The 26,931-nt window shown below is 40.1% G+C and overlaps 1 protein-coding gene across 7 annotated transcripts in view; it reads left to right on the top strand.

Annotated features, from left to right (window-relative positions):
• The first annotated feature begins 8,195 nt into the window (after positions 1-8,195).
• The window catches only part of DENND1A (DENN domain containing 1A), a 148,920-nt gene continuing 130,184 nt past the window's right edge, over positions 8,196-26,931 (top strand). For 6 of the 7 annotated variants that reach the window (XM_041484015.1, XM_041484013.1, XM_041484012.1 and 3 more), the window contains exons 1-2: positions 8,198-8,330; positions 14,084-14,154. In XM_041484015.1, the coding sequence (XP_041339949.1) occupies positions 8,314-8,330; positions 14,084-14,154 (88 nt within the window). In that variant the 5' untranslated portion in view covers positions 8,198-8,313. Of the gene's footprint in view, positions 8,331-14,083; positions 14,155-26,931 lie in introns of all 7 variants that reach the window. The other variant, XM_041484011.1, reaches the window with a different exon arrangement.

Here is a 26,931-nt window from a genome sequence, read left to right as displayed (position 1 = left end):
AAAGAAATTTGTAGGCCATCAACTCTATTTTATATATTTAAGTGCAGAACAGTTACTGCTTGCCTAGCATTAGCTGTTGCCAGAAAGGTAAGTTGGAATGGCATGCTTCAGCAATCATATGGAATTACACTCATATAAGACTCAGACCCCTACAATTAAATCACTGTTATGCTTTTGAAGATTATAGAAATTTTAATATTTGATCAATTTTCTACATAGCAACATGAACTAAATCTTGATTTTAACATTATATAGTTCAATTTCAATATTAACACATACCTTCCCATTGTTCAAATAACCAGCTTACATTACAGAAGTGCCACTTGATGTTTTCTTAATAACAGTTTAAAAATAATAGCTTATGACAACATGTTGTCTGATGACAACTTAATAAGTAGTGAGCCATCAATAGTTATCATGTTCCCCCATCCTGTGGCAGAAAAGATAAGCGACTCCTCCTTAGAAGGGCAGTGAAGCTGACACTGCTAGTGGTCTTTTGATTTATGGTGATTGTAGTGATTACATTTGAAGCCTGGCTCAAAATATGCTTTAATTTGATATTAAAAAGTTCTTTTAATTGCTACTAGAAACTCTGAAATTAGGATCCTATCAACTCTGTGAGACGGGGAAAACACAAAGAAAATAACACTGCCTTCGCCAATGCTTCATACCTAGATTTTATTATTCTTATTTCTAGAATGAGTGCAACAAAATATAACATCGTGTTTCAAATAATAAACCTCACCAAGTCAGAAACACTGCATTTTATAAATTCCTTGTTCTTTTGTTCATTCATTCATTTGTTCACACCTTCCTTTCTTACTTCTTCTTTTATCTATTTCTTTTTCCTTCCCTCCCTTTCATGCTCCTACCAGCTTAAGCCGGGCACTACTGTACAAGAGTTTAGTATCATCTGAAGTAAGCACTTCCCTCTGCTCCAACAACTTACGTCTTGCTGTTCTGGATTTCTCCTAAGGATCCTTGTTCTTCCAGGCTCATTAGTAACTTAGAGGGACTTGAATGTAGCAGTCTGATTTACATCAGTGATCTTATTCCTTTCAGCTCAGGAGGGTTATCTTTTCTGTGACAAAGGCTATCACAGATATGAATAACTATTTTCATACTGGGCTTTTTTTCGTCTAGCTGGAATCACACCATCATAGATTTTGCCTCATAAATCTGACTTCACTTTATAGAGCAATAACGGTACAGTCAGCACTCTGCCATCACAGCAAGGTGAACAGAGAAGAGTAACTTAGGTCAGTTGCTTCTTTATTATTGGCAGATGAAATAGTGTCTTCAACAGCTTCAGAGCAAGAACCAGGCAGACAGTGTTTGTGCTGGGGAGGCAGAGCTGTTCCAAGAAGCCAGAGCCAGAGGATTTTTGCAACATGCAAGGATGGGTCTACAAGCCCCAGAGTAAAGCAAACCACTGAGTAGGCAACCTACTGTTATTACCTACCTAGTGTGAATTTAAAGCTGCTTGGGTGAAAATTTGGAGAATGAAATATGTGTGAGACAGTATCAGGTAGCAGAAACACAGGAGTTCTGCTGACTCTGGTAGACTGCAGGAAGAGGAGGATAAACACTTTAAAGCCTATTCCATCGAGGTAGAGCTGCATTTTAAAAAAACTTTGGGACCAGTGATGCAGAACTTTGTCCCTTTGAAAGATGGGCATTTCCTGTTTTTCAAAAGATTTGAGTGTTTCACCAGTTTTTCTCTACCTTTCCCATGCTTTTTCTTTATTTCACCTCCTGCTGTCTTTGGTAACACACACAGGTATGTTCATATATATGAGCTCATATATATATGAGCTGGATATATTTTGGGTGCAAAACTCCTGTTATTGGCTAGAGAGTGCTCTGAGGTGAAGGTGAAGGCCTAACATGTTTATAACAGGAAGAATCTGAAATTAGAGAAGGGCTGTGTTAGATGATACAGGCAAACAGATCCAGCAGGTGAGAACAAAAGTGATCCTGGGGAAGATGCTGGCAGGAGACAGTGTAAAAATGTCTCTGCACACCCCAAATGTGAGACAACCAAAAAAAGGTGTCCACTCTTTTACCATACTTTTCTAAGCACTGACTTCCTGATGCCAAATGGGCTACTTCTCTCTTTTGCAAACAATGCAATCAGTAAAGGGAAAAAACCCCATTTTTCTGATAGAAGAATCACTGCACAGGTAAAGACAAAACCCAGATAGTTCTCATAGACTTTTTGCTAGTTTCCCCCTAAAATTAAATAATCAATTCTGTTAATCATAAGAGATTCTGATGAGGAAGATGTCTGTTGAGAGACAGTAACAGAGGGAAATGTTTGCCATATTTAGATCTCCTTTCATTAAAAATGAAGAGGCCATTTCAGGTCAATCATCTTGAGCTCTTTTCTTTAGGGGAATGACTCTCCAGCATGGCTCATTACATTAAAGGATTTCACAGGCCTGAGTTATAGCTATTGGTATAATCACAGGTATCAGAAATAAGAATAGTTATTTCTTATTTCTTTGTGAATGGAAAATGAAAAGGTCATTCAGTGTATGGTACTTCAAACACTTGAAAGGGAAAGTATTTTACTGCTTGCTTAGCTTTTAAGAGGAAGCCTACAGAGGGTAGAAGCAACGACAGGTAGACTGAGAGGAATATTGAGAAATTGTCTTAACAGCCAGCTATCAGGTTAGGAAAGCTAAACCCTGACAGAATTAGTTCTGGCCAGGGATGTCAGGGGCATCAAGAAAAGCCTCTATAGGTACATTGATAATAGGAAGAACAGGGAAAAAGTGGGTCCTTTCAGGAAGGGGATGGGGGACCTGGTTACTCAGGACACAGAGAAGGCTGAGATACTCAGTGACAGTTTTGCCTCAATCTTCACTGGCACATCTGGCCTCACTGCAGAGACAAAGGCAGGGACTGGGAGAATGAAGAACCACCAGCTGTGGGAGGAGATCAGGTTTGAGACCATCTAAAGGACCTGAAGGTGCACAAGCTCCTGGGAACTGAGATACAGCCACAGCTTCTGAGAGAACTGCTGGATGATGTTGCTGAGCCACTATCCATCAGGAGTCAGGGCAATCCAGCGATGTTCCCACCGATGGGAAGGCAGGATGATCGGTCTCACCTCTGTGCTGGACAACATCATGGAGCAGACCTCTTGGAAACTGTGCTGAGGCACATGGAAAATCAGGCAATGTTTGGTGACAGTCAACACAGAGCTGTGGTCAATGGCTCAGCTCGATATCCAAGGGGAGCACAGTGCCTGACCCCACAAAAGCTGTTATTTTGAAGCAGCATCTGTGGCTGAGAAAACACACTAATTTATTGGAGGCTGTGAGAGACTTCTACATATTTTCACATTCTTACACTCTTCCTTAAACATCTCCTAGTGTCCAGTTTTAGAGACAGAATGCTTTTGATTTACTCTTTGGTTATGTTCTTGTAACTGCATTTTGGTGGGGATTTTCCTTTTTTTTTGGTTTTTTATGTTTTCTTCTGTATTTTCTAAAGATCTGTTTCACTCTATGCACTTACTGATTATTGTCTCTTAACTTGTAATGGAAAACTAGTCAATATAACATATTTCCATCCATACAAACAGGTACATAGGCTGATTTAAACATCTCTCTTGTTTCAGGGCATAAGTGAATGTCTCTGAGGGTAACCAGCTATCCTAACAATGCCTGATGAATCCCAGTCTGGGAGCATTAAGAACAGGCTTTTTTCTCAAGTAACATATGTGAACACTTCTGGAGGCTGTTTGCAATGACCTGATCCATAACTCATGAGGCTCATTGTTTGATAACAACAAGAATTACAAAATTAAGGTTGATGAAATAACTTCTGCTTCATATCTAAAAAATACCTTTAATAAGCTTTTCATTGGTTCCTAAACATGGGTAGAGATTTTCCTAATATTCCACTGACAGGAAATTAGGAAAAACATACATGAACATTACAATCAATACTAGTCAGATAGCAGGATATTCTCTTCCAAGGCATAACCTTTTAGATGAAGCTTTACTATTGATCTCTAAAGTCAGCATTTTTTCCCTTGCCATTCTCATTGGCTGAAATGTAGCAGGGAGAATCTCCCCAGTAAATTCAGGTTACATTGTGCTTCAGCAGGGTTGTCACGGCGGAGCAGAAACAGTAACTGTGTTCTCATGTACATTTGTTGCTGTGAGTGTGTTATATATTAAAATACAGGCTCAGCTACATTCACCAAATCCATCCTAGAGCATCAGACATCTATTTCTATGGCATTGAACTTAGATGCTCAGGTCAATCTGGAAGCATCCTAAGGCTTTCACCAAGCTTTTAATTCCTGGATTATTTTCTTCTGCCTGAAGTTTCCCTTCTGCTTCCCTTTTGTTTGCTACTAATGCTTCATCTCTTCTGGGAGGGTGATTCACAGTTAATCAGCTCATCTATTCTGAGCCACTCACACCCAGGGCTCCGTGGCCAGGCCAGCAGGCATTGCTGGAACCCCTGGCTCTCCTCGGGGGCTTTGCTGTCCCTGCTGGCCTGTCACCGGGACACAATTACATCAACCATTGGGCCAGCTGCAAACGGGGGGGCCATCGACAATTGCAGAAAATGGCATTTGGGGTATCTAATGAGCAGCTTATTTACATGAATACACCAGGTAAAGCAGGAGGAAAAAAGTTCTACAGCTTGGAACATAAATTATTATTACGTAGATAGAGAGAAACATTTCCTGCACTTGAACAGGAACATCTACATTATGTTTAACATTTTCCCCCTCGCTTTCTTTTACACAGAAAATATAGTTTTCACAATTTGAACAAATATTTAAATATTCAGTGTGTATTCAACAGAGATTTCGAATGAATTCTCCTATTTTATTATCAACATTTGGGGAGTACAAGTAAGTTCTGTATTGTGAATTCTGGAATATACCTGACTTTGCCTGCTTCATATATATAAAATACAGTTAGAAAGCACAGTACAAATTCCATATTAGTGTCTGTTTTGACTTTTAAGTAGAAAAAATTCTGCACACTCATCCTGTCCTCACCTTTCTGGTTTCCTCTGACTTAGCATTCCCAGATTTACAAGCTCACACCTGTTTTATTAGGCAGTCTTTTAAACAGAGCTTCCATAGACTGAATTTGCATGTTGCCAGACCCATTAGGTGTGTCTTCTTTAGCAAGGACAGAACCTCACAATTTTCCATACATATGCCCATTTATTTTTATTAATTAAACTCATCTTTATACTGTGAATTTGACGCAGGTAATGCTTTTCCTGAAACGCACCACAATATTGTTTTTCAAATGTATTATCTCAAGCTTATCACATGGCTCATGTGAGTGAAATATCTCCTGCTCAAAAGTTCAGGCATACACCTGCACGAGACCCCGGTTGAGAAACTGTTGATGAACAGACACCAACATGAGGCTGCCATTATAATTCTTCCCTGGGGTAGGAAAATATGCTCATTACAAATCAGTCACCTACAAAATAGATATTTCACCAAGACATATTTAAATGAAGTTGCCAAACTCTATTTTTCCTGACATTTGATAGTTACCAGCCACTATCAGTTCATCCACCACCTCAGTTATCCAGTCCAGTTCACAGAATCCACCTTTTCTGTCTTGTTTTCCCCAAAGTGGGCTGAATGCATTCTTCCCAAACACTCACTTTCTCCAGGAGAGGGTTTACATTGCTCATTTGAATCACCCAGCCTTTTATTCCTTAGTATGTCCAGTCTAAAAACTATTAAATGTAAACCAGTCTACTACTCTTGCATACATGTCCCCATTAAATATTTACTACATCTGTTCATATTAATAAGTTTACCTTTAAATCTTTAAAAAGCTCACTACAAAAAACAGACCAAAACTAAAATTGTGAGTCTGTAGCTCTGCCTCTTAAATTTAACGTCAATCCATGTTCCAAAAAAGGAACATGCGATGAAATGTAACAGTGATGAAATCTAAGAAATTCCATTAGCCACTCCTAAAATGCTGGGGGTTTTCCACACTGTTATTTTACACTGCATCAGCATGGTGTTTACCAGCTTCCTTATTCTTTAACTCATTACTGACCATAGGGTTTTTTTGCTTTTGCAACCAATTTTAACAATATTTTTCTCAACTCACCACCATTTAATGGTTTTATGGGCAACCCTTAGTGCACTGATATGTTTAAAGGGTTAGAATATCCCTGTCTGAACACAGTAAATTTGGTTACAAAGCTACTTTACATGGCTATGGGAATGACTGAATGAGACAGGGAACAGCACTAGAGATCAAACAACGACTCAGGGCTGGGGACAGGCATATCCACAGCACAGCACAAGCCAGGGCTCAGCGCTGAGGTCTGAGCTTACAGAGGCTGTGGGTGGAACCTGTGGTGGAAGCACCTCATCTCAAGTACTCAAATTAGTGCTAGAAACACTCCTCCTCATCTCCCCAAACATGTCTTTGACTTACTGTAACTGTGAATAAATCTTCCAGGGCTTTTTGCATTGTGTTTAACACGTTTTAAATGTATTACTTGAATGAGGGTGGTATGATTTTTCCTACCCAGGCCCTCTGGGGAGCAAATGGGATATTAAAGGATCTCAGATGGGATATGCTCTCTCCCATCTTTCTAGCTGACTAAGTTCTTCAGCCAAGCACTCGGTGTCCACAATGATTTGCACTTTGGAGGCCTTTTAAAGACAAATTTTCAATTCTTTCATTCCTCAATGTAGATCATCCTCAACTCTAAATAAAAGTTAAAAATTGCTACATTATACTAGAAATGCTCCAAATCTTCCTGAAAACTTCCTGTAAATCACGTTTAATTAAATAGTTGGGTACCTGTTTGTTCCTGCTTGCCAACTCCTACACAGCACGTTTCATAAGCTGTCTGTCTGCGATTTTTGAGTCAATGTAAGACATGTTTTCAGCAGACTGCATTCCATTTCTGAGAAATCTCTAGTCTCCTTTATGACCTTGCTTGGCCCTGAGATTCTCTCTAGTCATGTTTTACTGTCTTTTCAGCTGCTTTGGTCTCTGTGCCCACAGTGCTCAACGTTCTGTCACAGTTCTGCCAGGCAGCCCTCCCAGCCCCTCCCTCTGCCTCTTTCCTTTGGCTTTTGCAATCCTTGGACATCCTGGATCCTCTTCCTGCCTGAGACTCCGGCCTGTGCCCATGGGGACGGCTCCCCTCTGCACGGCGTTTTCCAAGATGGGCAGTCCTGCTCCTCATCTGGCCTGGATATCAGTGGATATTCAGGGCTCGGGATCAAGCGGTTTGGCGCGGTCAGTCCCGGCCTGGCCCTGCTGTTCGGTGTCACTCCAGGCCGCTCTTCAGCTGCTAAACGCGGCGGGCAGCTGAGGAAGCCTGAAAGGAGCGCGGCCGGTCCTGCCTGAATCTCCGTGAGGGGAGCGGGGCTCGTCCCGCGGCGGGGTTCCTGCCTGAATCTCCGTGAAGGGAGAGGGGGCGGCGGGGTTCCCGCCTGAATCTCCCTGAGGGGAGCGGGCCCGTCCAGCCGCGGGGTTCCCGCCTGAATCTCCCTGAGGGGAGCGGGCCCGTCCAGCCGCGGGGTTCCCGCCTGAATCTCCCTGAGGGGAACGGGCCCGTCCAGCCGCGGGGTTCCCGCCTGAATCTCCCTGAGGGGAGCGGGGCCCGTCCAGCCGCGGGGTTCCCGCCTGAATCTCCCTGAGGGGAGCGGGCCCGTCCAGCCGCGGGGTTCCCGCCTGAATCTCCCTGAGGGGAGCGGGCCCGTCCCGCCGCGGGGTTCCCGCCTGAATCTCCCTGAGGGGAGCTGGGCCACTCCGCATTGCCACTGCCGACCCCCGGCGCTCCCGGCCGCAGTCACAGAGACACAGGATAGGTCGGGTAGGAAGGGGCTTTTCGGGGCATCTAGTCCAGCCTCCCTGTCCAGACAGTCATGAGAACACATGGTACAGGATTGTGTCCTGACGGTTCTGGAATATTCCCCGTGAGGGAGACTCCACATCCTCTCGGGACAATCTGTTCCAGTGCTCGGGCACTCGCGCAGTGAAGGAATTCTGCCTCGTGTTCGGGTGGAACTTGCTGTGCATTATTTTCTGCCCGTTGCCGGTTTTCCGGTGGCTCGGCAGCACGAGCACAGCCCGGTCGTTTCCCTGACGGTTGCCCCAGACAGGGACACACCGCCAGTCCTGCACTACAGCTCCCGGCAGTCCCCGCGCCGTGACTCGGCCGGGGCGCCGCGGCGCGGGCCGGGATGGAGTGAGGGGCGAGCGGCGGACAGAGCGCGGCCCTGCGGCCCCCGCCGTGTCTCGCTCCGCCCCGGGTCTATGCGGCCCCCCGGAGACCATGGGATCCAGGATCAAGTGAGTGCCCTCCGCCGCTCTCCAGCCCCGCTTCAGGCCCTCGGGAGAGCGAGAAGGGGACTGACTTCCCTACCCTCCCTCCGCTCCGTGTGAGGCCGCGCGGGCGGGACCCCGGCCGAGCCCGCGGGCCTCGGGTTGGGCGAGAAGGAGAGGGAGAAGGAACGGGAGAGAGCTCTCCCTGCCCCGCCGGCCGGAGGGACGGGCAGGACGGGCCGTCCGAGCCCAGCTCCGGGCGGGATCCCGGCGGAACCCTCCGGCCCTGCCCCAGGAGAGGGGCGAGAGCCCCCCTGCCTCACACCCAGCCCGCTGCCCCTCCCGCTCTCCGGGCCAGGCGGGGAGGGCAGTGCAATGTTATCGGTGCAGGCCCGAGGGAGGGCGGGGGTGCTGCGTTGGGAACATCTCCGTTGCCAGCACTGCCGACGCCTGTTCGGGGGTGTGGAGGGGTCGAGGGAGTGCAAATTTCTTTGCCCAGGGTAGAGTGTCCTGACGGAAGGACAACAGTCTGGCTAGGAGATAGCCAAAGTGCATCAGCAGAGGGTTTGGGGGAGGGAGAGGAGTGATGCAAGTGAGTGATGTGCTGGGCCTGCACATCCATGCCTTCAATTTTTTTTTTTTTTTTTTAATTTTCATAAAATTGGTGGTTGATTTATTGATAAGCCTTGTTGGTATTTTTGGTATAGTCACTTTAAAAGTCAGTTTGTTCATGTGCCCTGCCAGGAAAATTCAGTTCCTCGGACACAGGTAGAGGTGTAATAAAGCTGTTGCCAAGCAGTGAGTGCTGACATCTCTGTGTGTGAAAGGGTTATGGAGTGGAGAGACCCAGGGAGATCCTGTTTTATTCAGCAGGTGCTGTTGAGCACTTGTTTTTCCTTCTTGACCACAGTGTTCTTCAGGATTACATTGGGCTTTAACTTTTCACTTGTTTTGTTTAACATGAATACAAGACTGGAGGGGACATAGTTTGTGTGATGACACATCTTCGTGTTCCATAGGCTGGATAGATGAAAACATGTCTTTTCAGCCGGGTGTTTTAGGAAAATGTAAGTGGATAATGAGTGTTTGTAATGGTAGCACTGTGACAATTGGTTGGTTCCAGAAAGGAATGAACCTTTCTTCCTTCCTTAAGCATATTGTGGGCATGAGTTTTGCACCTTTTTGGAGCATGTGTTCTCAACTGTTGCTGCAGAGAAATGAAAGCCTGAGAAACTGGTTAAACTCTTACGGTCAAATACAGGTAGAATTGAAAACTACGTATTTTGGCAGCAGAGCAGGCTGTATCGCTGACTTGCACCTTCAGACCCTGCAGCAGTCACCCTTGCTTGGATCACTTCAAGATAATGAGCCAAAATGATTTCTTATGATGACCTTATCTTAAATCTACTAAGAGGTTGATGCTTACTTTAAATGCAGCTTGTTTTGTGGTGCACACTGAATCCACAGGCTGTGTTTGCCATCTTTGGGTTTCTGGTTGCTGATTGGACTTCAGTGGCTTTGAGTGCTCTTTGCTAAATGAGAATGTCATCAGGCAGGTGAGATGTTCCAACTAGAAACTTGTGTCAGGGAGATGTCGCTGTTAGAAATACTTAGTGCAGCTGGCAGAGTTAAGGACTTTTTCTGTGCTAAGTCTTTCAGTGTGAACTTGTCTTTTAAGGCTGTATATAAAACCCCCATCTTTCCCAATCACCAGAGTAGCAGAGGTAATAAACCCAGGTAAACATTGCTTTTCGTTCTTCTTGGACTTTGTGAGAAAGCTTTTTGTCCACTGAGTGATTAAGCAACTTTGCCTTGAGCAACACTTAGTAAACTGCTTTTTTCCTTACTAATAGGACACTATTACTAAGTAGTGTAAGGACGAAATTTCAAAACAGTCTAAAATATATAGAGTGAGAGAGCCTCTCTGAGTAAGAGGCTTTTCTGGTCTGCCTTTCTGAGCTGGATGTTTAATCCAGCAAAGACTTTAATGTTGGTAAGTAACTTCCTTATTGGGACAGGTTGGAAGTTGGATGGGAGAACTGTTTGTTAACTGGGTAGGGTGAGGCACATCTCCTTTAGGGGTGTCACCAGTATGTACTGGAGCTCCAGTAAACATCCAGCAGTCAGATCCCTTGCTTCTTGCAGTAGATTGATAACTCTGAGGGATATTAAATTGCTTGGCACAGGATCCCTTGCATGCACTGTGATAGACTCTGCATGAAACCTGGGCATATCTGTCAGATTTCTGATGGATGTATAATAATGAGTCATTTGAGTGAAAGATTGCTTAGAGAAAAGTATCAGTAGCTGCATCAGACTGAAGCGAAAGAAATCAAAGAATTGCCAGCAGTCCTGTAAACTTTTGGCTTCTGTATAGCTGCAGGCAAAAAAAAAGCTAAATTGAGTGTTGGGTTGCAGTGCTGGGTTAATCCTCTGTCAGGGCACGTCTCAGGGAATGTGCCAGGCACTCTGTGCCAGCCAGGTGAGGTAGCATAGCAGCCTTGTTGACCTGTTGCTGTCACTGCTCCCTAGCCTTCGTACTCCATGGTACAAGACAGAAAGGATTTCTTATTTGTTTATCTTAGGTAATGTGTCAGTATCAATCTGTTCAGCAGAATGGCATTGCACTGTTAAAATAGTTGGCATGTCCCTTTCCAGAGGTGGTTGTATTTCACTGGTGACACAATAGATGCCAAGTGTACATCTGGGAAAGCTTTCAGAGATTTAACAGAACATTTTTTATATACTAAGATGAAATATTATCTACCTAGGGAATGCCAGGCACAAAAGTTAAATATATGGAAATTAATCAAGGCTTCGGTTATAGTTTCTGGGTTGAATTAGTGATTACAGGTTTCTGCTAATAATTGACTTTCTGCAAGAGTTGAGCAACTAAATCTTGTTACAGGACAACTAATTATCAGGCAATGTCAGACTCCTTTCTTATGCCTCAGTTCTTTAGCAGAATGATACTTTCTGTCATAAGTGCTATTGCATTTTCCTATGTGTACCAAAAATGCTCCTGACAGAATTGAAATAGGCTGTAGATATGTAAAGTATGTACTTCCAGCCATCCAGCTTCAGAGAAGGGCTTGATTTAATTTTATTCTGAATAAATCTCTCACCGTTTGGTAAAAACTACATTTTTTGGTCATAAAAGGTGCATAAATATCTTATATGAAATATAATATTTCAGTGTAATATTGAATTTCATATTGAAACTGATGTTATTTCTAGATCAGAGATTTGAAACAGTTCATACAACTAGCACTTGTCACAAAAGTATTATTTTCTCATCAGCTCCTTCCTAAGTTAGTGTTTACAAAGAAGTATTGCATTTCCTTCTGAAATTACCTAGTTCTCAAATAAGTGAGGTACTATGTCTTTTTGTACCTCTGTGTCCCATGCATTTTTTAAATTGCATCTTATTGTTCAGTTGGTAAGTGACCATGGCTCCGTAAGTGATTTTTGGGAGGAGGGGAAACTTGGTGTGTGTGCAAGGCTCTTGTGCTGTGGAGGATTGCTGGGGCTGGGGTTTCTGTGCAATTCTCAAGTGACATTGGACTACAGAATACACATTTCTGATCATGTTTATGCTGTATTTGCAAACTGTATGAAGTCTCATAGTGACTTGTTTCCTTAATGCCTCTGAAAAGTTATAAAATATCCACAATCCAACAATGACTTCATTCTCATACTGAGGTGTTGGTTGTTGAATGCAGCCTTTAATACTGAGTTTCTCACTTGAGAAGGCTACTTTAATTTCACTGTTCATGGAAATAAATGGACGTTTGTCATGGAAAATTAAAATACAAAATGTGATGTCTTTTTGTCTGAAAGTTTTGGAATATAGTCTGTGCTCCTGCCAGCTGTGTTGCCTGGTGCTTTCACTTAAGAATTTGAACTTGGGTTCTAACATAATACTAAAAAGGTGTTTGTTGTTTTAACCATTAGCTGTAAAAATATGAAGTTTATAAACTTTTAATTAAGGAAACAGGGTGCTAAAAATAAAGACACAAACAAGGAGGGTATGATAAGGCTGCCCAGCAATGTATATAGAAGGAAAAATACATTTCTGGTGCTCTGTGGGTGTTGTTCCATCCTCACCCCTAGCGTGGCTGTAGGAATGGAGCTAAACCCCAGTATTTGCAGGTTATGTGCTGCAGCTTGAGTAGCACAGCGAGAACTGTGCAAGTTTGCTTTTATATTGCACAATAACAGCTGACTTTGGATTTCTCATAACTTATGAGTGGAGTTTTCTGAGAAAACAGCTACTTAAGACAAATCATTTGGGAACTGGTGGCAAATTAAATTACCATTAATTGAGTTGTGAACCATTGTTGCTCCTGAGAGGTGCTCTGTAAAACTCAGGAGTGTGATCCTGTGCTACTGAAAGCAATGGTAGCTTTTCTGTCATTTTAAATAGGTGTGGAGTTTGGCTTAGAGCCACTTGAGTTAGGCTAAGTGGGCCTGTGGCATGGTTAGAAATGTTTTCCTTAATCCTTTTGGTGTTGAAGCAGGATTAAAAATAATAGAAATTCTCCAAAGAGTTAAGCTGAGCTTCTTGACATGCTTATATGTTTGGTTTGAAATGTTGGGTAAGATGAGTTTAATTTTTAAATTATCATTCAATTAGGAATTCTAGCATATATATTTACGGGGTTTGTCATTATTTTTGTCCTTAGCTGTAAGGAAGTTGCAAAATTCACAAGTATGTTATACCACAGCAATTTTCTAATGTTAGTTTGCATTAACACATAGGAGACAATATTATCACTCTACAAGCAGCTGTAAATTTGGAACAGTGATTATGCAATTTTGATTCTTGATTTTAACCAGAAAGGCTAAGAATAAAGTGTCACATGTTCAGACCTGCAAAATCCTTATTTCAGGATTACAGTCTTTTTAATCTCATAAAAAAATATCTGGAGTAGCTAAAATTGTTAGTCAGGAATTAAGTCAAAATATTCTTTCATATATAATCACCTGCTGCCTTTGCATGCTCATTACAAGATGTAATTCCAGAGCATCACTTAGAGAGTTAAATTAATAAGAACTGAAAATATACACTAAATTGTTTGTTTGTTTTGTAGTAATATCATTAACTTTTTACTTTTACTACTGGCGTATTTATAACTCTTGAGCAAAGTAGATCTCTTTCCTCAAGCATAATTTGTATCTTTTGGTATTAGGTATGGCTTTTGACTGTCACACTTATTTCCATGCATCTGGCAAATTTCTGGAGTTAAGACTCTGGAGTCTCATGAGACCAAACCTTGTGCATTTGTAATATTCTCCAGCATGGCCTTTTTTTGGCAAAGAGGTAGAAATATTTTGACAGGTATTAAAAAGGCTGTCTTCATCCTAAATACAGCCTCTTAAGTTTTTCAGTAGTGTGTGCAGAAAGTGATTTTGCCTTCTCTTGACTGCATTACTTTTTTTTTTTTCCCTCTTTTCCTGGGCAAATAGATGTCGTGAAGTTGAACTCAGGGGTCACAGTAATGAAAATGTGCATCTGGATGCTGTTTGTTAGTGTTGGACAATGTGACTTTTCAGTTTGGTGAAAAGTTCTCAATATTTTTTTTTCCCCCTGAAAAAATCCCTGTATTTAGCACCTTACAGAGGTCTGATGAGAAATCCTTCAAGGCTGTAAACCAAGAAATGGAGATTCTCTAGTTGTTATTGTACTGTGTGCATGCTGAGAACCCTTTCTGACTGCCTTATTGCAAGTGCACTTAAACCAAATTCTCAGTGTGCTAAAAACCTTCCTTTTGTTTCAGACAAAATCCAGAAACTACCTTTGAGGTGTATGCAGAAGTGACCCACTCAGGAGTCAGTTGCATGGGGAAAGGTACTGTTTTGCACTGTTTCTACCTATTTATTGGCTAAAACTATTCTTGAGAACCATATATTGTGAGATAATGAAGTATATTTAACATTTTACTGTTCTAGCTTTTAAAAAATATCTTAATTACTGGTTCTGTGGAATCTTTTACAGTTAGGACTAGGAAATGTATGTGTCTGTACCTGATTGTGGACAATTTTCAGGTTTCTTTGACTGTTTTGTCTCTTTTTGTCTTCTAAAATATAAGTAACTCTTCTATTGATTAGGTTGAAAAAGTAAGTGCTTTTTCAGGTTGGTATTTGCTGCTCATTTAAAAAAGGATAGTTTTAAACCAAAAAAATGCTCTTAAAACATCTTTTTTGGAGTTTGTTTTTACTTCCTCTTTCGTACTTGTCTACAGAAGTATTTTTATCTGCTCCCAGAATTATTGCTTTGATCAAATGACTTTGTCTGAAAATTAGTCATGGATGCAGCTTATGATTTTGTTAACTGTTTTTACCATTTTTATCAAGTCATAATTACACAAGTATTTATCTGTAATATTATTTTTGATACATATTCCTATGTTTATGGTAGAGAAGTCCCATAACTGCTGAAACCAACATGTAAGTACATTTGGGAATTTTTGATTGCACTTTTATCTCACCTGAGGAACTTCATCAAATAAGCAGGAAAAACAAAGGTTGAAATTCATAATGCCAAAATTTAGTTCAAGGTACTGTTATGAGGGTTCAGTCTCTAGAATGATACAAAAAGGAAGTTCGTCAAAATTAAATAATTATGATTAGTCAGCATGTACTGAAGTAGTATTTCTTTTGTCTTTTATTAAACAATCATGTGTGTGTTGTAGACACAGTGTAATGAACCAACAGAAAGGATTTTTCTATTTTATTGCCTGGAAAGCCACTTGCCTCCTTCTATATCTGTATTTGTTACAGTCTGCGAAAGTCAAATAGCTGCAACTCCTTCCTTGCCTGCCAAAGCCTCCATAGGAGTTGTAGCTGGAATACAGTTTTGGCTTGTCCTACTGCTCTGTGCCATCACAACTATTTGATGTAACTGCAGGAGCCCTTTTAATAACTGCTCTTTGTTTCTGCACATCTGACCTGGATTCTAGTGCCAGAAAATCTGAACAAATTTGACCATAAACATTACATTGTACAGTACTAGTGTCTGGGTATAATCTTCTCTTTGAAGTTTGTTTGCATCCCCCTGGAGGGATTAATTCCCTGCTGTGGGAAGGTGGGTTAAAAAGCACGGAAACTACTTTACAGGTTTTTAATTGGAGAATTTAGTATACATTTTGTTCTATAAACCAACTGATTCTGTGGGAGTTTCACTTAGTTGTGTTTTTGGGTTTGTTGTATGCACTTGTAGGTGCAAAATCTTCAGAAATTCTTTTTAGGGAGTAAAAAAAGAATTTTAGTAATTGTTTTTACTAGCCACATATTTTGAAGTTACTCTCTCTGAAGAATCTTTTTAAGAGATTTTTCCCAACCAATTCTTTTATACTTAAGAGGTGTTCTTTATTCTCAGAAGCCTTAGATTTGTGTATACCCGAATATTTTGTCCTTCTGTTCTGAATGAAGGTTGTCTTGTTCTCTGCAGTGTCACCTGTATACTGTATCCTAGGCAAATCACCATTCCAGAAATACACACCTAGAAACCTCCATGTAGTCTGTGTCCACTTTCTGGCTGTCTGTTCCATGCCAAAACCCTAAGAATGTAGATTAATTTTTCTTTTTTTTGCAGTCGGGGCATGTATGTTACATGGCAAGGAGCAGCTACTGTTGAGAAAAGTAAAATGCATAAAAGTTGTGTAAGAAACACATTATCAGGCAGGTTTAAAACTATTTCTCCCTGTTTTATTGGTCCCAAAATTAACTAAGGCAGCTGTTTTTGAAGTTTGTGTCTAGTATAATAGGTATGATAGTGCTATTGATACTTAGAATGCTCTTAGTTCTGGTACCAGTCTTCTGACTTGGTCTTGAGGAGAAAGAATTGCTCCAAAGCTGTAACTGTCCTAGTGTGGGGGATGGTCTGGCTTGTGGGATGGTAAAACTTGCCTCCATTTTCTCATTGGAAAGTTTGTGTAGCTGTCATGCATTGACCCCAGCCGGCAGCTCAGCTCCACGCAGCCGCCTGCTCCCCCAGCCATGGTGGGATGGGAGAGCAAATTGGAAAAGTGAGAAAGTAGCAAAGGATGCTTCCGTGTGACTGTGAAGTATCAACTGAAATTTTAAGCTTTAATGTATTTCGAAGTTCACAGTCAACTGCAGAAGGGAAAAATCTGTTCTGGATTCCACAAAAGACATCAATAAACCAGACCAAGTTCAGTGGAGGGCTGCAAAGGTGGTGAGTGACCTGAAGCACTTCAGTGTGAGGAGACGAGAGTGCTGGGCTGGTCCAGCCTGGAGGAGGCTCCAGGAACTGAGCAGCAGCCTTCCATACCCCTCACTGTGGGGAGACGAGAGTGCTGGGCTGGTCCAGCCTGGTCAGCCCAACTGAGCAGCAGCCTTCCATACCCCGGGAGTTCTTCGGGATGAGCTATCCAGGCGTGCCAAGGGATGCATGGCAGGAGGACAAGGGGCAGTGACAGGCTGAATAAGAGACAATCTCAGTGAATATGGGGAACCTGTTCACCACGAGGAGTCAAGTGTTAGACCAGGCCACTCAAGAGATGCTGTGCATCTCCATCCTTGGAAGTTTTCAAGACTGAACTGCTTTAAAACCATGAAGAACATGGTCTGACCTCACACCTGACCTGTGTTTGAGCAGGAGGTTGGACTAGAGACCTCCCAAGGTCCCTTCCTGCCTCAGTTATCCTATGATCCTAAGATTTGATTCATAGAATTTATGGATTTACTTCTGGTAGGGCTTTAGCTTTCCTAGCCTGATGCCTGGCTATTCAAGCAGCTCCTCTGCATTCCTTCCACACCGTTTCCCTGCTTCCACCCTCTGGAAGCTGCCTGTTTGTATTTAGTTTGTCCAGGAGCTCCTTGTTCATCCTTAGAGGCCTCCTCTCCCCTGATTTCCTCTTTGTAGGGGTGCTTTGCTCCAGAGCCTGGAGCCTCCTCCCCAAAAGTGAGAAGCTGCAAACTGGAACAGAGCTTGTGTTTTCACAGTGACAGTACATGGAGTTTATCTAGTGAGAAATCTGTGTTGTGTGTGTCAGGTATAAGTACGTCAAGCATAGGAACTTTGCAATTATAATGCTTCTCACCAGCTCCCACACATTTACTTTCAGAAAAGGAGGGAAAAATAATCATGGTTTTATTGTAAAAATGAAATATTCTAGGGAAAATATTGGCTCAAAGTAAAACTGATAAGTTTTCTGTCTCTGGTGCATGATCTGCTCTCATGCATTGGAATTGTTCCATGATGTGGATAATTAAAAGCTTTTTATGAACTACTGCTATTTTACTGGATTTCTTTTCCTATTTTTAATCTCTGTGTAAAGGAAGGAAAAAAGCGTTTTATAAGATTGTGATTTTTGTATTTCTTGTGGCATTTCATAATACTGAAACTTCACAGAAGCTGAGGTAGTAAATTCCAAAGAACTTTTACTGTTTCTTTTACAGAAGATAACTGGTTGAGCTCACTTAAGCACTCCTAGATATCCAGTTCTATGCTATTGACACATTGTAGAGAAGTGCATTGCAACTATTTCCTATGTTTTTAATCTCAGCCAGAAGATTGTTTTGTGAGGGTTTTTAGAGATGCAGAAGTAGAAAGGATCTCCTAGCAAATTTAGTTTAAATACCTTTATAAAGAAAGTGAAAGCTTACTACATGTGAAATTTTTCTTTTAACTTTCAAAGCACTTTATGATCTTAAAACTGCTGCAGATCATTCATCAAAAATAGGATGTGACAAATTTAAGGCTGTTGCTGGACTTCAGCCAAAGATTCTCTCTTGTTAGAAAGGGCTGTGAGGAGAATTGTAGTCTGACTGTCAAACTGTTCATATAGCAAAAGAGAATTTGTTAGTCTAAAGTAACCGATCAAAATAGTCTCTGAAGTAAGAGCATTTGAAAGTAAATGCTCACAAGAGTAAAACACCCCCTACACCCCTGTCTGGGAGGACGTACCATGCTTTTGTGTGGGGTTTTTGTGTTCTTGCCAAAGCAGACATTATAAAAGTATGTCAAATCTGTAGCTTTACCATGTAGTGTGCCAAAAGGCCTTTCTCTCCAAGGACCTCATCTTTCATCTTTTTGTGAGTGTAGCATAAATTCTTGCTGTGTGTTCAAGGAAAAAGCTGAAATGGTTTAGTACAGCTAAAGGATTTCTTTCTGAGTGTTTTTTTAAAAACCATGGTAAGTTAGAAGCCTAAATGCGACCGCATGGACAAAGTGTAAGTATGTTAGAGTTTAACAAATGTTCACTGGATTAGGAAAGGAAATGTAGTTTATGCTACTTCTTTTATGACAGAATTTAAAAGGTCTTGCTGTAAGACTCTCCATGTGCTTCTTTCTTTTCTCGAAAACATACCGCTAAGTTGAAAAGGGAGATGAATCTTAGAAGGAAACTATTAACTCTGAGGTAGTTTATCATTGTTTGAGTGAAAGGATGAAATTTGCATTTGAATTGGCTCCTAGAGTAGCATGTACTACTAATCTTGTTCCTACTAGAAGCTTGTGAGTAGTTTAAGTACTTCCTTCTTTACTTTTCATGTTCTAGCCTTGGGTTGTAATAGCTCTTTCCCTCCCTCCCCCCCTCCCCAGTAGATCACAAATGTATAACTTAAACTAATCGAAGTCCTTAACTCTACTGGGAGAAGTCACGATGTACTTGGGCCTTAAAATTATTCTGCAGTTGTCACTGTGGTTTCTGTGGTAGGACTTTCACAGGTAGAGAGAACTAGCAGCTTTCTGTCTCTGTCACACATGCTGCTGCTCCCTACCATTATCTTTTGTCATAGATTATAATGTTACATAGCAGAGCAATGCCTCCTAAACTGATGAAGGATTTTCTTGAACATAAGCAAAGTTACTGGACTAGGATTAAGTTACGAGTTGGTCATTCGAAGGGGTGTAAATCTTACCCATGCACCTCTCAGAGCACCCTTTATTTTTTTTAAGATGAAAGCATTTTATGGGTTCCAATATGCCCATTCTGTACTGAGAAATGGATAAAATTTTGAAGGTTTAGAAATATCAAAGGAAGTGCAGAATGCAGGTCTTTTTCCATTAAATAAGGGCTTTGTGTTGAAGGGGCTGGAATTGCCATATCACGAGTTTTCCTATCCCATCTTTACAGTGTTGTGTTGCTACATCCAACTTCCTAAAGCAGGATTGGAAAAGTAACCAAAGCTAAGTAGGTAGGTGGTATTTGGGAATTGTAATTCTCCTAAGCTGCTGCTTTGTTTTTCTGTTTCCATTTGATTGCTTTGCTTCTAAGTACAAACAAGGTGGAAGATTTTAACAAAGAGCTTGCTGGGACTGCAGTGTCAGGGTAAGTCAATAGCACAGTTTGAGCTGTTTTCTGTGAAGACAGTTTACAGTTTGGTTTTTACAGTATAAATGAAATACAGAACTCAATTTGAAGAGAAACTCACCTTACAAACAAAATACTAGAATCTGTCGTTTTGCAAGTCATCGTACATTTTATCTAACACATTTTTAGGTGTATTCTTATCTGATAGTACTAGATTTAATAAACCCCCAAACCAGTAATATCAAATCTAACTGAGTGTTTCTCTGTTGCTGTGAGCTGTTTTGTGGGAAGAGAGCTCTTTGGCCTTTTTGCTTCATGCTTTAACTACTTCTGCCTACAGTCTTTCCTATTTCACAAGTATTTACTAATCTGCAGTATATTGCTATGCTGGCACTGTTTAACTAGACAGAAAAATTCAGCACAGAAAGTCTCACTCACAAGACTTTAAACTCTTTTGTTGATTTATATTTTTTTAAAGGAGCTTGACATCTTCATCAAGTTCACAGTGGGCCTGCTTTGTTTGCTTTCTCTTGAATGCTTGATAAGATTTTTCTTCTATTGTTTTGTGCAGCAAGGACAGAACTTGCCATGGCTGAGGTGGTTTTTTTGTAAATCCACAATATGGTCATTGTCTGCTGCTGAATAATTGTGACTGCTTTTTGTACAACCAGAACTAAGGCTTTGGCTGTGAACAGATTCCTTCTTAGCGTGAAAAGAGACTAATCCATGTAAATACAGCCCCAAAATAAAGCTTTACAGAAAAAGGGAAAGGCTGCTAAGCAGGAGGGCAGAGGTCAGCAATTTAACCTTTAACCTAACAAATAAGAAGCATGAAAGTTCCCGAATTGGTTTACAAAGGCAAGCTCCTGTGATCTGTCAGTTTTTCTTTTCATGATAGAGTTGGGTGAGAAAACTGACTGACAGCTAGTGCCTTTTTAACTGCAGGTTGGAATTAACTGCTAAACTGAAACTTTCTTAAGGGAGGGTTTTTCTAGTGATTCTAACAAATTATTTTCATTCATTAGCAATACTTTTCCTTGAATTTATAGATGAATTTGAGTGGTTGTTCCTTTTAAAGAGTTCTTGAGAGATTCAATTTAGATACCCAATATTACCGAAACTTTTAAGATTTCAGCGTTTAAGAATTTGGTGAAGCACTTGTTGCAATTAACTCTCTCTTACTGTGGAGCTTTAAGAACAGGGCTGCCATGCCAGTAACTGCAAAGAGATTGTACTTTGAACAGAGTCCAAACGTTGATGTTAAAGGGGTATATGTGTGTGTGACTTTATTGAAGGGAGTAGTTTAAACTTTAGTTCATTCTCAGTCATAAGCATTTCCATGTTCTCAGTCACAACAGGTAATCTTGTTAATGAGTGTTAACTTATTAACACTCAAAGCTTAGTGCATCTGTAGTTAACCTGGATACAGACATTGCTGTAAAGGACTTTCAATTCGAGTGTCATTCAGGTGAAAAAGAAACAAAGTAGTAATGACTTTAAAGGAGACTCCCTGTAGATTTCAGAACAGGGACTTTGAGTGGTTCCTTTCCCTGGAGTTAGCATGGTTCCCTAAGTCCATCCCCAGGTGGATGATGCTTCCTATGAATGTTTTCAATGGAAATACTGGAATTTAGAATTTGTGTCTGTCTTTAGTCTGTTGTTGTGTAGGTTGGTAGCTGTGGCAGAGCACTAGAGTGCTTCAAGAGCAGCACTCAGGCAAAGCAAGTTTGGGGCTGTGAAAGATGAACTAGATCTATTTGTATTGCTGGTTCTTTTTGTTACGGGGAGTTCCTTGCAAGAAGAGAATGCAAACTGGAATTCAGAAAGAGGCCTGTCGGAGTGCCCAAGGCATGGGCTGCCTGCTTTGGTGTGGTATTTTTTGTCATGAACAAAAAGTGACATTGTTAGGTTTTCCTGTGGTTTTTGTTGGTTTTGTTTTGTGTTGTTTTTTTTCTGTTCGTTTGCGGTTTGAGTGTTAGATTTTTTTAAATAAATTGAAATGGAATTTAAAAGAGGTGATTTGAGGTTAGACTATTATCAAGTAAGTGTAAAATTAATGCAAGGCTATTGTTTTACTTCAGCAGTTGTCAAAACCCAAGATCAAATCTAAACAAATCCTAAACTCCACCTTCTGTGCTACCAGAGGCAATTTTTTGGTCCTTCTTGGGCTGTCAAGATTGGTAAACCATTTGTCAAAATTCCAGATGCTGACAGATTTTTGGCTCTTGGGAAGATTATTTTTATGTATTTTTTTAAGATGGAAACACCTTTTTATATACTTTTTAATATAACTTATTTAATGGAAGGGTGAAATAGAAACCAAGGAAGTTTGGCTTCCTTATGAAGGATGATAACCTTGGATAGAGGGATAGGAAGAGGCAACTCATACTGATAATATCTTGTCTGGAATTGGTTATAGTCTGGAGAGTTTTTCCTGAACCTGGAATTTTCCTGACTGGAGTGTCTACCATTAGAATTTGCGCTGGGATTTCAAGTGCTGGTGAAGGGAATTAGACTCACAATTCCCATTGCATTCTACAGGTGTTAACTCAATCCCATATTTAGTTCCTTTGAAGAATCATTTACTTTGAAACTACATAGTAGTTCAGAATATCAATAGGGGTAGCGTGACCTCTTCATGAAGTGATTCTTACATGTTGCACCCCTTAAGTAAAGGACTCTAATTTCTATCTATAAGATACTTTGGAGACCCTTGAGATCTTCTGTTCCAGAGGTTCTAAAACCAGATTATCACTCTGTGGAGAAACACCTATCAAAAATACTTAATGCAGACTCAAACCAAGTGTGAAAATGTGAAGACAGAATGGCTGATTGAGCACCACAGTCTGGCAGAGGCAGAGTCAGCTTGCTGGTGTTTCCTGTTGGTAGGCTGTCTATTTGTGATGATCCATCATCTTCTTTTGTAGGCAGTAGTGGTAAAAATTGTTTTTAGTTTGTGTTTAGGAAAATTTACTTGTAAATTATTTGCTAGAAATATCTACCATTACAGTATATCACAGTGCATCAATATTGTGTAATTAAAGATACCTCTTTAAGGTATTTTCGGCTGGAAAGAATTAGCATGTTAAAGGAGAAGTGTGCAGCTTTGTGTGTACCTTGGCAGTGTTCATCAACAAGAATAGATGTAGTGAGTAAATAGAATTATTTAACTTGTTCAGTATTTAATTCCTTAATGAGCCATAGAGGTAAAGAGTAGTAAAATCTCACAGTTTGCCATCTCTCTTGCATGGATGGCAAAAGTGTGTTTTGTTGCACTTAGAAATAGTAAATGTGGCATCCAGTAATACAGTAATTACAGCTTATCATTTTGATGTATTTCTTGATTGCTTTGCTCTACCCTGGCCATGGGATTCTGTCCTTCACTAAATCATCTTGAAACAATTCTGTATCTAGACCAAGTCCTTAGAATACAGTGGGTATCAATCACATGGACAATTAAAATTAAGTATTGACATGTTTTTAAAATAGTCATACATCTCAATTTTGTTTATCTCAAAGTTTTAAAAACCTAATGACCTCATTGCAGCTCGACTATAATTACCATGTTTAAACTTCTGTGCATTTTTTAGTTTAAACAGCCTTTGTGTTTTTTTAAACCAAAAGAAAATTAATGAGAAGAGACAAAGAGACATCAAAGAGGTTTTCCCTCTGATTGCAGTGTTAGAAGTTTTGCCTGAAAATAGGTTACATTTCTTCTGTTTTCAGCTGAATCCTCATTAACTTTACATTTTAATGATGTCCAGAGCAAATTATACGATTATGGTAGATGCCTTAAAGGGAAGCTTAAAGGACACCTTTTTAATGTTTGTTTCTTTACTGGTGGCAGTATTTGCACCAGTATTATAAACAGCATTAGACTGCTGAAAGTAATTCCAAAACATATCAAAAATATATTCCATTTTTGCCATATATGTAGTATGACTGTCTTAATTTAATATTTAACACAAATGGAGCATGTTATGGGGAGATCTTCATCTTTGTAGAAGGAAAATGTAAATCACATCCTTTGAAAGAGTTTACAAATTACTTGTGCATCTTCTATTCAGTTTTATTTATAATGATCAAGTAAAATGGAGACAGATGATTTAACAAAGTCTTGGAATTGTTTTGTTTTCTTGAACCTTCCATGGAGACAATGGTTGAAATGTTAATAAAATGCTAGTTTGTATTTTTACAATGACAAAAAGCATTATTGGGGGAACTTGGTGGAATTTAAATTTATTCTATTTAGAGGAACTCTAATAAAGACAAGTTTTGTGTTGTAGTGTACTTCTCCTACTAAAAATTAAGTTTGCATAATTAACTTTCTAGATGAAGAATTGTGTTATATCAAATGCAGCAACAAAACCTTGTATTCAGTGCACCTTAAACAAGGTTACCTGGAATTGGCAATAGTTGGAATGGAATTGGGACAGTTCAGAACAAAATACATCATTTCTGACTGTAGCTCAATGAAAAGTTAGAGAAAAGATCTTGTGAAAAGTGGAGTCTTCTGTTTCCCTGTCCTGACACTTGGTGTCTGTGCTTTATGAATAGAACCTTTGATTTTGTTGTGCTGCACTTAAGTCAGTAAATTTTTGGGAGTTGGGATTATGACAAGGGGATGGGAAGAAGTAGGAGTGTGCTGAAGTACAGGTAGGACTCAAACTCCAGTTGACACAGTGAAATGTTTCCATTTCTTTGAATTCTTCATCACTAATTACAGACCACTGTGTCTTGATGGAAGCATTTGATATGCACATCATTAATAATCATTGAATAAAGCAGGAGTTGTTAAGACAAAAAAGAAAACTGAGCTTAGCCTTTCCATTTCAGTATGATCTTACAATCTTCAGTATGATCTTACAATCTTCTATTTCATGTTAATTTTCTCTAGAAACTTTTCAGACATCTCAATTGTCATGATTGTCTGGGAGTTATGACAGACCCCAACTGCACATGCAGCTTGGTGGACTTTATGTGATATTGTGTTAGAAAATGGATTTGAGTCTTTCAAAGGTTTGGCTCTCTCCAAGTGTGAAAACAGCTGTTGAAAGCCATGGTTTAAGTTTCTAGTTAATCTTAAGTCTTTTAGCTTTGATGCCTGCTAATGTAACTTCAGTTTGAAGATGGTGTTGCTAAAGGAAATGAAGGTGGAGTGCAATTTCCTGCTTTTTCTCATCTTTATTTTATAATTATTGGAGAATTGACAATCTTTAGTTGAGATGCAGAATAAAAATACTGATTAGTAAACTCAGGAAGATACAAGTTACAAACTTCTAGCTGACAGAAAGATGTGCATGTTATTTTTATTTCCTTGGCAAGAAGGATTTTGTATAGAATCATATTAGCACTGAAAACATGGAATGTTCTTCCTGGTAACTTGTGCTCCAAGTATTTGCAGTGTGGCTGTTTCCAGCCGGTTATGTGTTAATGATAGTGCAAGGCTGAAGCATTCCAATCATTCATATGCCTGTCCTCCCTTTCTCATAAGGGTTTCTTTGCTCAGGGTTTTTGCCTTATTCCTTTGCTTTGTTGTGGTCAATTCAGTCAGTATAATAGCAGAGACACTGGCTTTTTTTTCCCCTTTTTTTTTCTTTAATAAAGAGTTATGTTAGAGATATACTATAACAGATATAAGAGCTATTTATGTCCTAAGCTATTGATTTTTAATTAATGTTGCCTGGGCTCATACATGTTGGCAGAATTGCTAACAGCTTGTGGCATTTTTTAATTCACATCTTCTTTTTTGGTATTTTGACAGTGTCATTCATATCTCATGAAAAAGTACCTCGTCAGGTTAAATGTGTTAAAACACCGAGCAAAAAAAAAAAGGAGAGAATGGAACATAGGGCTGCCTAGAAACCTTGATCCATTGCCAAAGTATTTAAACAATTTAGTGTTTTGGTTTTCTAGCTCCAAGCTGCTTCTCAAATCCCTTGCTAATTAATCCAGTTAATTCTTTGTAGACTAACTGTATGCAGGGCTTTTTCTTGGGCCTCTATCACTGAGAACCCTGTTTTGTTTGAAGCAAACCTAAGCTCAGTTATAAAGGTTGTAGTAACAACGTGAGTACTTGCAGATGTAAATACAATGTTTTGAGCCTTTTTAGAAGGAGTTGTGTTTGTGTGGGTAACTTCTAATTTAATCTTTCATGTTTAAAAATTAAACATATATACTTATATAAAAAGATGGAGAAAACTTCATCATTAGTTTGATCACTTAAGAAAAGGCTGTGGAGCCTCTGTGGAACAATTATGGCATGGAGCATTGATGTTGTGGTACTAGAGTTAGGGATTTATGTTTATTTTTCAGTGAGTAAATCGTGGTAAATATAATTAATTTCTCTTCTCAAAAAAGCATGTTTGGGTGTAGCGCTAATAAGAGTTTAGCAAAAAGGAGAGTTTTTAGAAATTACCTGTTGGTGCTTGAAATTCTTCTGATGAGAGAACAACAGCAGTACAGATTCAGACCTGGAAAAAGCAGCTGGGGAGCAGAAAGCTTAGAATCCCAATTAGACATGGAATGAAAAAATGAGAACAGAATAGGTACTGCTCAAGGTGTGCTGGTGTGTGATAAGAGCTGCCCAGCTCTTGAGCTTCCTTCTAGTTTGTCAGATTTGTGAGAGCTGTTTCCCCCAGCATCCCACTCCTGGAGTTGATGGCCAGCTGCACTTCAGCACAGCCTGGATCATCAGCCTGTGAAGTTTGTACAAGTGGATTCAAGTTACAGTTTTAGATTACCTTTGGAATTGATAGTGAAGGAAAAAGATTGTTTTCAGCAGATCTGCTGCTAAGGGTGACCAGATTGAAACGAATCTGCAGAGCTTTGAAAAGGGCTGAAAGTTTAGTTGGGAGTTTGTGCATTCTTAAAGATGGGCAAGGGAAAGAGAAGAGAAATTAGTGAAATTGCTGGGTTTATATCTACCTGATTTCCAGGGCTGTGATGTGATTATGAAATGTTCCTGCTCAGAGCTGGACTACTCTGCTCTTCAGGAGCATTTTGATAGCTGGATGTATGCTCTCATACATCTTGGAAGTATCAAGCATCTGAAAACATTTTTTGTGGTTAAAAATCCCTTTGATACCCTTGCCTTTTCTACAGTAGCAGAGATGTTTTAAATTTTTTTAGCAGGATGATAGATTTCCTGTCTAGCTGCACTGAATTTCAGCAAACTCCTCTTTATCTAAACCAAATTTTTCTTCAAGCCGACAGCACTGCTTTAAATGTGCTAAACTTACTTTCACAGAGACCTTGCTTTTGTTTCAGCACTGCACACAGCACAGTGAGCTTTGCTAATGGTAGCTGAAAGCATTGCAGCCATGAACTAGGTCAGTCCCGCAAGT

This window comes from Pyrgilauda ruficollis, unplaced genomic scaffold (assembly GCF_017590135.1).
Source record: "Pyrgilauda ruficollis isolate IOZ18807 unplaced genomic scaffold, ASM1759013v1 scaffold62, whole genome shotgun sequence".
Lineage (NCBI taxonomy): Eukaryota > Metazoa > Chordata > Aves > Passeriformes > Passeridae > Pyrgilauda > Pyrgilauda ruficollis.
This window is presented reverse-complemented; position numbering and strand designations above follow the sequence as displayed.